The sequence below is a fragment of the Culicoides brevitarsis genome, chromosome 2 (genome assembly GCF_036172545.1).
Source record: "Culicoides brevitarsis isolate CSIRO-B50_1 chromosome 2, AGI_CSIRO_Cbre_v1, whole genome shotgun sequence".
Taxonomy (NCBI): Eukaryota; Metazoa; Arthropoda; class Insecta; order Diptera; family Ceratopogonidae; genus Culicoides; species Culicoides brevitarsis.
In genome coordinates, this window is record NC_087086.1 from 41620070 (window position 1) to 41631485 (window position 11416).

Genomic DNA, 11416 nt, shown 5'->3' on the forward strand with positions numbered 1-11416 from the left:
AATAATGTTCATTTTGTTTTCACTTTGTTTTTGTTTTTTCCTTTCTACACGACTAAATTAAACAAATGCAGATTAAATGCGGAATTAACTGATGTTACTCGTCGACATGAATGCTCATCTGAAATTAAAAAAAATAAAAAATATGAATGTCAAAACTCAAGTAAGATGATTTTTTTGTTCAATCCTTTTCAAGAGCATGATTAAAAAAAATTACGGAAATAAAAGTACAAACTTTTCCCAAAAGGCAATTTTGTGAATGCCAAAACCAAACAAATCAAACAAGTAGATCTTCATAACTTTTTCGTTATCTGTTTTTTTTTTCAATTTTATCATGAAAAATTTTATAAAGAATTTTGAATGGAAAAATTTCACGAAAACTCTCGGGCTTATGTATGTTCACGATTATTATTCTATTTCAATTTTTTTTAAATTATGAAAGGAACTTCAAACTTATGAATAAAACTCTTCATAATTCTATTCAATGTTTTTTTTTCATCAATATGAATTTTTTTATTTATTTAAAATTTTCCGGAAATCATTGTGATTTCATTAAAAATAAACATGTAAATGCCTACTACTTGGAAAAAAAAATGAAATGGATTGGAAGAGAAGGATTCAGTTAAAGTTTTAATGATCATCTGAAACTTTATACACGTTCAAGAACAAGTTAAAAATCAAACAAGTCGCTAATAAGCTTTGTTATTTCGCTTTTAAAGGAAAAAAAAAGAAAAAATAACAAAACATTATTTGACGAGGTGAATAAAATAGTTTAAATTTGCATTATTTTTTTCATCAATGGTGTTGAAAATAAATATCGAATAACAAAAAAAAAAATTGAAAAATTGTTAAGTTTAAATTTTTGAAGAAATTACTAAAAATTTATTTAAAATCGAGTACCGTAATGTAGATAATGCTAAAAGAAAAAAAAAAATATCGAAATTCAAATGAAACGGAAAAATGTAAATTTTTGGAAAAATTATTAAAATTATAATTTTTTAACAATAGGTATTAAAAAAATCAGAAAATTTTAATGAAAACTTCAAAAAAAAAAATAATAATAATAAAATTTTGAAAAATGAAAAATTCAGAAAATTTTAAAATGTGTGTCAAAATAGTTCTGAAATTCGTGAAAATTTCGAAAAAAAAATTAATTTAAAAAAAATTATAAAGAAGTTAAAAAATTTTTAATTTCGAATAAATTACCATTTTTGAAAAAAAAAATAAATGAAAATTAAAAATGTTTATTTTTATAAAAAAAATATATTTTTTCATGAATGGCGCTAAAAATAAAAATATCAAATATCAACAACAAAAAACCCAAAAGACGTTCAAAGGTTAAAACTGATAACAGCTAGACACAGAAGAGCCATTAATTCCCGAAGCAGATTACTAAGAAGAGAACTCAACATTGACATTGACACACAATCTCATAAAAAACCTGTTTTTTCGTTTCAGTATCAGTTATGATGACGTCAAAAAAAGTTACGAGACAAGGAGAGAGCGTACGAAGGGGAAGGAATGCAAATTTACTAACGAAATTCCGTTAAAAACAAATAAATCAGTACGCTAAGCTCCGACGACGAGGCAAGTTGTTTCTAATTATTGCAGTGAAATATAAAAAAAGAATTTATTGAATAAATATTCATTTTAAATTGTGTGTATTTCCCGGAATAGTTCATTGTCTATGTAGCGTTGCGTGTAAAAAGTGTCTCATACTACCAAAGATGCATATTAATTACTGAATTAACTTATTTTTATACATTAATCGAACGTTCTCACATTAAAAATTGCGGTTTTTATCTCAGTATTTTTTTCGTCTTCAACCGGGAGTGACATAATTTGTCCCATCTTACGAAAAAAATGAAATTCACGCTTTTACTCATTTTCGCTGTTCAAGTAATTGTCGGGCAACGACGCGAAGGAGAGCGATGTCGACGACAAGACAGAACTTACGGGACTTGTAAACTCTTGCGAGAATGTCCCAAAGCCGAGATTGATTTCCGTCAATATCAAACTCCGCCGGAATTTTGCGATTTTTCGATCAGTTTTCAATCGCAGGTCATTTGTTGTCCCGATAACGCCGACAACGAGATCCACGAACGCACAGAATCGCATCGGAATGATCGAAGTAACACGCAACCATCGTTAGACTCGTTACTGTTCGAAACTGGCTTGAATTCGTGGAGCAACAATAGAGATTATTCACGGGCGAGGACAACGCAACGAACAACAACAAGTCGCGCCGTAAATCAAAACAATAATAATTTTAATTATTATAATCAAGACAACGAGAGAGACGTGTATGGCGATTATACGACAGCGGGCACGACGACGCGACGAACAACAAGAATAACAACAACAACGAGAGCAACCACAAGACGACCAACGCAAGCGATAAATAATCCGTCGACGATAGGAGTTGACAGAAATGCACGTACAAAGCCAACAGCTGATGATTTATTTGAGGAAGCGTATCGGGGACAGCCAACAATTCGACCTGATCGACCGAAACGGAGAGATGGACCGCGAATTAGCATGCAAAGTAAGTTTTTTCGTTGATGATTTGTTGCTAAAAGATTAAAAAATATTGCAGAGTGAGTCAAAAAGTTCTAAAATTCGTAAAAAAAAAATAAAATTTTTAATTAAAAAGAAAAAATATGAAAAATTTAAAAATGTGAGTCTAAAAATTTAAAAATAAAATTTTAAACAATAAGTTTATAAAAAATGAAAAATTAAAGAATTTGTAAATGTGTGTCAAAAAAAAATTAAAAAAATAAAAAATGAGAGATTCAAAAAAAAAAAATTGAAACATGAATCTAAAAAGTTATAAAATTCAAAAAAATAAAAAAAAAATTTAAAGAAAAAAAATGGTAAAATATTAAAATTTCAAAAAATGGCATACATGTGAATTGTAAAAATTTGGAAAAAAAATTAATTTTTAATTTAAATAAAAATTTAAAGAATTTTGAAAAAAATATTTTAAAAAATGGAAAATTTCACATAATTAATTATTGTAGAAAAATATTTTAAAAAAATTAAAAATTTGCAAATGTGAGTCAAAAAATATTTTTGAAAAAAATGTGAAAATTTCAAAAAAATTTAAATTTTGGATAAAAATAATTAAAAAATTCAAAAAATTTGTGAATGCATTTCATCAAAGTTCTAATTTCGAAAAAATTAAAATTAAAAAAAAATTTCAATTGTAATTCAGAAAAATTTCGATAAAATTAAAATTTCACAAAAAAAATTCATAATACCTACTTCTTCTCAAAAAGAAATGTTTAGTAGATTGAAATTAATATAACTAATCAATTTTTCTTTTCAGAATGCGAAGAATACAAACGTCTCTCGAAAAAAGTCATCCTTTTTTCGCCTCTTTTGGTCAATCCAACACCTGTCAAAAAGGAAGTAAGTAACTTTCTCAAATTTTCAAAGAAATTTTTTCACTAAAATCTCGTTCAATCTTTTAGGTTCCCTTATGCGATGCGACAGTTCCTCTCATCGTTGGCGGAGATATTGCCAAACCGGGAGAATTTCCTTCAATGGCAGCTCTCGGATACTCCGAAGACTTCAGTTCCGACATCAAATGGCGTTGCGGCGGAACTCTCATATCCGAAAATTACATTTTAACAGCGGGACATTGTGTGAAAGGCAATTCAGGTCGACCAACAGTCGTTCGTTTGGGTGAAAATAACTTGGCGACACGAAATGACGGCGCAAATCCAATTGATTTCGGCATTTCTGAGATCATCACGCATCCAAGTTACTCCATTGGAGGTCATTATTACGACATAGCACTCATAAAATTGAGCGATCGTGTGGAGTTTACATCAAATATTCGCCCGTCGTGTCTTTGGCAAACGCAAAACATCAATTCGACCAAAGGAATTGCTACTGGATGGGGAAGCACGGGATACAGTAAGGAATTTTTTGTTGTTTTAATTCCTTCATTGTTTTTATAATGTATTAAATTTTAGCGGAAGACTCATCCGACAACTTGCTGAAGGTCGACTTGAACATTTTCGAGAACAAAGAGTGCAAAATTCATTACAACGCGGATCGTCGATTGTCTGAAGGAATCGTTTCGGAGCAATTATGCGCCGGAGTGCCCGGACAAGGGAAAGATACGTGTTTGGGAGACTCAGGAGGTCCGTTGCAAGTTATTCTTCCGGAAAATCCGTGCGTGCATTATGTCGTTGGTGTGACGAGTTTCGGCAAATATTGCGGCGGAAGAACCCCGGGCGTGTATTCGAGAGTGTCGAGCTACATCGATTGGATCGAAAACATCGTCTGGAATTAGATTTTTAGTACATTTATTTACTTTAAGTGACATTGACGAGAGAATAAAGGAAAATCTACGTCATAAAATGCAAAACGAAGATAAGTACCTTCTGCAAAAGGGAATTCCATTGTTATCCTAATTAGCATTGCACGTTGTCAGTTGCGATGGAAGCGATAATAAAACGGAACAAAAGGAGGCATCCTTTGTACAAAGATTAATTTTGCATAGAGGTAAGGCAGTTAGTAACTCCATTGCTTGCATTTCTATGGCTTTGTGGTTTAGTCATGGTTAAACATGCGAAATGGATCGATGATGTTGATAAGACACACAATCATGTGTGAGAAAATGCTTCAAATTGGGATTACCGATATTTTCGGTCCGTTCGTTGACAACAATTTCTTTTTCTTCAAAATAAACCATTGAAACGCCTTCGTTGACATAGTAACTCCATAAGTAAGCTTCTTACAAAAAAAATTCTTTGAAAACACTATGTCATTCTTCCCTACTTAGTGTCCCATTTTAAATTGAATTTCTGCGAATTTCTTCACAATAAAATTTAATCGAAAGAGGAAAGAAATTAAACAATCGCCGTTTTTGAATGACATCACAAACACTCGAGAACCACCATTTAAGGAGAGAAACGAGAAAAAACACTGCTTTTGATGTCAAAGAATGCTCCTTACCGCAAAGTTACACTTGAAATTTTCAACACTTCAACCACATCTAACAAATTTAGAAAAAAAAATGACCTGACGCCTCCATTTGAAAACACGTGTTGATGAATAATCAAAATACTCATCGATATCGCGTCACAATTGCAAAAAAAGAGAATCCCCGAGCAATTGAATGATTGATTAAGAAGCGGAACAATTAACACCTGGTCAGTATTTGCAATTCAAAAGGGGCAAACGTGTATTTTTTTTTTGTATGAACGTAAGGATTGATTTTTTTTTTGAATTATCAGATTTTGTATTAAAATTTGTTCGCAAAACTCTTGAGAACAAATTTCAGTAAAAAATCTGATGATTCACGAAGACTTAAGATCGTTATGTTCATACAAAGCTACACGTTTGGTCCCCAATGACAAAAAGTGTTATAATTGCCCTTCATGATGGATTTCTTTACACCTACTGAGTAGCATTAATGGATTGCAATTTCTCGTCTGTTCTTTGTGCTATTTAATTATTCCTCTTTCCTCGGAAATTTTCTTTGCCCTATGGGAGAAAAATGCGTAAAATTAACCCCTTCGGAGATAAATTGACCTCTTAAGCGGTCAAATTAACCTCTTAAGGAATTAATTTATCTCCGAAGGGGTTAATTTCACCCCCTTTTTTGGGCACAGGGTGCATCCTTTTCTCTCTCGTGCCCCATCAGTTTCATCTCATCGCCAAAGTAACGCAATTACTGCAACAGCATCAGATTACAATATTGCAACGGTAAAATTGACGATACAAAGGTGGTTTGTCCCGATGAATGAACGTGCTACGGATGGATGGAGAAGGAAATCAATGAAAAAAAATGCGGGTAACGAGAAGAAAAGTCGTTGTCGTTAACAAGAGACTTTAAAATGGTATCGTGGCTTTTTTGTTACATTTTAAAAACAGCGTTGCATGATCAACCAATTTAATGGGCATTCTGACAGCATTAAAAACCAATTAAAAATAGGTTGTCCAATGAGAGTACAATGAATAAGGTAAGTTAAAATTACCGTAATATAGAGATTGCTAAGAGAACTTAAAATTTTTTTATCTCTTAACGAAAATGGATGTCAAAGCTCGTTTTTGAAAATTTTGAAATTTTAACTAATTTTGTATTTTTTTATATATATTTTATTTAGAATTATCGTTTTAGAAATACTATAAAATGAATACAAAAGGGCTATTGAGGACAGATCTGTCAACAGACATGACCACGAGACAAGAAGAAGATCCAGATTACAAATCCCATTGTCTCGAACAAACTACTCACGAAACAGTGTTTTTCATGAAGAGATAAACTTCCTCCTTCTTTTCAAATCAAAACTGAAACAAATACTGACAATGATCTGAAGCATGTATCTGATTTTGATTTGAATCTGAGTATTAATTAAGGTTAATTTTAAAATTTTAAGAACACCATTGTAAAACTAAAATACATAACGGTTACAAAAGTAACAAAAAACCAGACGTCTCCATCGGAAATTTTTTAACGCAAAGCAACATGCAAAACTTCACTTAAAAATCGATCAACAAATATTGCTTTCAATTCATCATGAAAAAAAATGCAACTAAAAATGTTCTGATTGCCCTTTTTTCTGAATGAAGCATTAATAAAAGGGCAAAAATAGAAACAATAGCAGTGAATACTTCCATGTCAAAAATAATAACAGCAGCTTATATGCAACATTGTTCATAAATCCCCCATGAGCAAAATCTAAAGTGCATTTCCGATTGAAATCGTCTGGCATTGAATTTCATCTAAAATTTGCTCTTAATTGCTCTGAGGCATGTTTATGTCAAACAGACTCCCGATATTTATCCGTGTAACGGTTTTTTTTACTCAGAATGATGAAAATTTTGCTCATTCAACACCGAACTATTCAAATTTTAAAACAAAAGAATATTTTTGAAAAGAGAAAAACTTTTCATAAAAGAACATTTGCAAGTTTTCCATGTTTGAAATCCATGTGAACAAAAGTTTCGAATGTTTTTCCGATGAATTCAGCGGAAGTTAATCGTGTAATTTATTACAAAATGTTGCTAATTTTTGCAAAACCTCAATGGTGAATGGTTTGGGTTATAAAAATTTATTATTATTATTAATGCATTGATAATAAATGGAACAAAAATTCCCGTGAAACTGTTAAACTTTCATAAATTTTCCATTCGGAAAGTTTTTCAGGTAGCTCGAGAAGTTTCATGTTTGCTACATTTTTTCAAATTAAATAACCGAGTTTTGTTACAGGAAAAAAAAATGTTTGCTAAAAATTATTATCAATTCAGGGAAAAGCTTAAACTTGAAAAAAAAAAGTTAAAACAAAAAAAAATTCTCTTCTCTTCTTCTCCTTCATTTTCTCTTCGTCTCAGTTCTGCTGCAATGTTGTTGATATTTTTAGTTAAAAAACTAATTATGTCTCTTCGACAACATTTTTTTGTACTTGTATGCCAAGTAATGCTCGCTAAATCAACTATCAAGGCAATGCAATGCCAATGGATGGATTTCAAGAATTTTTTTATTCCTATCTTTCGGTCGATCGTCGTTAAATTTAACTTTTTTAATTAGATTTATTTTTCTGTTTTTAAAAAAAATTACTTTGAAAATTTTTTATCTCATATTGTATAATTGAGAGATTAAAGTCTTTTAATGGAAACGAGACACCAGTTTTTCACAATGTAACAAATAGTTGTCCGAAGACAACTTCAACTAATAAATGAGAGACGAGGCAAACATATTTTCCAAACAAATCTTGAAAAATAAGTTTATCTCGTCGTCTCTTAATGTAGGTTAAATGCTTAAAAATAACTCCAAAATGGAATAAAAAACTTTAGATTTATCTGGAAACGTAAGGTTAAAGTTATGACATTACATAAGAAAAAGTTTTTTTGTGAACTTTTTGAAAGCCATGAAAAAGTGACAGACAGCGGAAATCGCAATTCAATATTTGTCGAGTAAAACATGCATTGAATAATATTTGATTGAATTTCCTTCCAACTGAGAAGAATTTGTGATGTGTTAAAATATTAAAATTAAATTATTAAATTTCGATGTTTGAACACGTTTCTTAGCTTGCCATAAATTAGATTTAATTTTGGGCGTGATGAGGAATATTGTTTTACCTGAAATTGGTTCAGTAAAATTACTTGAGACAAATCAACTAATTTCTTCGAAGAACATTTTATTATTTGAAAATTATTGAATCGTGCCATGTGAATTATTAGATGAGAAATTCTGAGAATTCAATAATGAATATTTTACATACGAGAATTTCTATTCAAAATTCTTTATGGCATAATATCAAATTCTGTAACTGACATGATATATATGTAGATATTTATCTTCCGTCTTTGTCCATTGTGATGTACTGATATTCCTTATTCAATAGATCAAAGAATCGATTCTTATCTTAAATTAAGAAAAATATGCTTGATGAGTTTTCTTTAAAAAAAAATTCAACAATAAGAACCATTAACCTTTTTTTTTTTGAAAGAAAAATTTAAAAGAAAAGTTTTAAGCAGGGCGTTCCCAATTTTTTTTCGAACTTTTTGTCCTAAAAGATTTTTTTTCAAAATGAGACAAAATTCAAACAATTTTTGGTATATAATGAGATTTTATAATTCAAAATTGATCTAAGAGCAATTCAAGTTAAAAATTTAAACAAAAAAATTTTGTAAAAATAATTGTCAAAAAATTTTGAAATTTTGATTTCTTTTTTGAAAAAAAATTTAAAAATAAAATTCATGTTAAATTACGATTTTCAATACAAAAATTCTTAAAAATTGAAAATTATTGAAAAAGACCAAAAAACTGTAAATTTTGATAAAATTTTTAACATTATTTTTCTTATTTTGCCCCATTGGATTTTCGGTTTTTGAAATTTATACGGCCTTAAAAACAGCAAAAATTTGTTGAATATTTTCCTTTTTCACTCAAGAAATTTTCATTACGTCTTATTAGTTTCCGTCAAATTGTCAAAAGAATTTTAAATAGAAAAAATTTTTTTTTGTCTCATTTAGGTTCATTTGACATGCAAAATTTGCAGTGAATTTTAATAAACTTTTGTTTGTTCACTTTTGAGATTTGCTTAACTTTTTCTTCATTTTTTATTTATTTGTGTGAAAAACTTTAAATGTTGATTTTTTCTCGGAATTAATTTATTTATAAATTTTTTGCAACTTACACTTTTAACTGCAAATCTGTTCAATCAGTTTATTTTATTTTTTATTATTTTTTTTTTTGTTATTGACGTTAATTTAATTATTTATTTATTTTTCTTTTTTTTATTTGCCTTTAATTATATCATTCAATATTTCTTTAGCACTTTTTTCATTTGCCTTTCAACTTTTCAATTTTTATTTCTCTTTTTTACCTCATTATTATTTATTTCAAGAGCACTTATCCTTTTTTTGCACTTAATTTAAAGAAAACATATTTCAATTTCTTCCTTTATCTCATTAAAGTGTTAAATTACATTGAAAAGCGCATCATCATCAATTATTTTTAGTTGTTGGTAAATTTTTAATGAACATTTCTTCGCTTTACGCAATTAGAGCGCATTAATTTTGTATCGTCTTCGTGTTGGTGCTGGATCAATTGGCAGCAAAGATGACGACAGCAGCAAAAACACCTGCTCCAAATTACATGGAAAATATTCCGAAGCCCATAACCATCATTATTTATTCGATCATTTATAGCAAAATTGTTATTACTATTGTTATTGAGATCCATTTATTGCCTGAAAATGGGCATTTTTGTAAAAGTTCCCCTTTAAAGAAATTTTTCTCACAATTTTTTTCTATTTTTATTTTTAGGTCTTTGCAGGACGACAAATCACAACAAACTGATATTTGCTGCAAATTTACGGTAACTTGTTAGTTATCCTTCCTCGCGTTGATGTCGTGCAGACGCGGAGGAGGCAAAATTACTACCAAAGACATGAATGAAAGTGAAACGCAACGAAACGCTAATTGTACTTGTTGCCAAATGCTGCTTGGCGGGTTTTCATTCATCATGCACGTTCGTCGTTGTTCGTCGGTTTTTTAAACCATGCGCAGAAATTTATGTAATAATTCACACACAAAAAGGTCAAGTGCAGTGCACAAGAAGGAAACATGTGAGACTGTAAATACCGCGTGAAGTGATGCAAAAATTTCCTGTTTTGATGAAATTTTTATTTAAAATTCTCTTTTTTTTTGTATATTTTAGGATTTCCACGAAAATTCATGCAACAAAGAACATAAAGGGATTTTTTCAGAATTCATCTTGTAACAAGCCAAGAAAAGAAGAAGAAGCTACTGTGACAAAAAAAAAAAATCTACATTCAATGACATTCTCGGGAAAAACCACACGACTGATTGATTTTCATTCGATGCTTGTCATTCGAGTGGCAAAAAAGGAAAATGTTGTCGACATCATCGAATTTAATTTTTCTCATGAATACGAAAGACGTCGAGGTGTCAAGTGACTCGTACAGCGATGAAGTGCAATGGAGTGATTGACAAAAGTGCTTTCAATGGGTAATCTCGGAGAGAAAGTTTGATGACCTAGAATGTCTTTTGCAAAAAGGATTTGTATTCAACTCAAATTTAAAACTTTTTCTCATCTCGTGCGTGCCGAAAGTCAATATAGAAAACATTTAATCGGATTACCAACAACTTTGTATGCAACATTGCCGCTCAAAAATAATCTCATTTAATTATCTCAACGCTCATTCCCCTTTTTTTGTTGACCAGTTTTCATTACTTTAATCGGTATCGCTGTCTATATTACTCCCCGGAGATCCTGTGTGCGTTTGTGGTAAATTATTATCTATCTACCGAGTATTAGGTAATGACAATGCCTGTTGTCGGTTGCATGTCACAGATTACGTAAAACATAAATTAATGAAATTTCGGCAGAATCATGCATGTCATTAAATTTTAATGAAAATGCGACATCAAAAGTGCCATTTTGTGATTTTATTTTATTTAATTTAATTTAATCTAATTTTATTTTTATTTAATTTAATTCATTTTTTTATTTCATTTCGTTTTATTTTATTTTTTATTAATTAAATTTTATTTTTATTTAATTTAATTCATTTTTTTTTTATTTCATTTCGTTTTATTTTATTTTATTTTTTTTTTTGATAAAAAAAAATTTAAAAAAATAAAACACGAAAATTCTTGTTTAAACTTTAAAAAAAATAAAAAAAAATTTTTCCAAGTATTCGTACTTTTCTTGTGATTTACGTTATAATATGTTTCAAAGGAAAGACATCAGGAGAGAAAATAAAAAAAAAGTTATGTTGAAAAATCTCAACTGAACTAACATTTATTTACCGGAGCGATGATGTTTGTTTGCCGTTATTTTCTGTTTTCCAGAAGTTCATTCATGTTCTTTTTTTCTCCTACAAGATTTTTTTTGCATTTTATTTCCGTTAGACACATTAGACTTTTT

General features: G+C 29.7%; 1 protein-coding gene across 1 annotated transcript; it reads left to right on the forward strand.

Annotated features, from left to right (window-relative positions):
• The first annotated feature begins 1583 nt into the window (after positions 1-1583).
• On the forward strand, positions 1584-4422 carry LOC134829261 (serine protease snake-like). Its single transcript, XM_063842267.1, has 4 exons — positions 1584-2542; positions 3326-3408; positions 3471-3918; positions 3978-4422. Exons 1-4 carry the CDS (start codon positions 1861-1863, stop codon positions 4298-4300), a joined length of 1536 nt encoding a protein of 511 aa, XP_063698337.1. The 5' UTR covers positions 1584-1860; the 3' UTR covers positions 4301-4422.
• Positions 4423-11416: the final 6994 nt, after the last annotated feature.

Excerpts from the sequence above, each read along its gene's own strand:
- LOC134829261 (XM_063842267.1), top strand. The coding sequence starts at position 1,861 with ATGAAATTCACGCTTTTACTCATTTTCGCTGTTCAAGTAATTGTCGGG. Across the intron at positions 2,543-3,325 it reads ACCGCGAATTAGCATGCAAA|AATGCGAAGAATACAAACGT; the intron begins GTAAGTTTTTTC and ends TTTTCTTTTCAG. Across the intron at positions 3,919-3,977 it reads ATGGGGAAGCACGGGATACA|CGGAAGACTCATCCGACAAC; the intron begins GTAAGGAATTTT and ends ATTAAATTTTAG.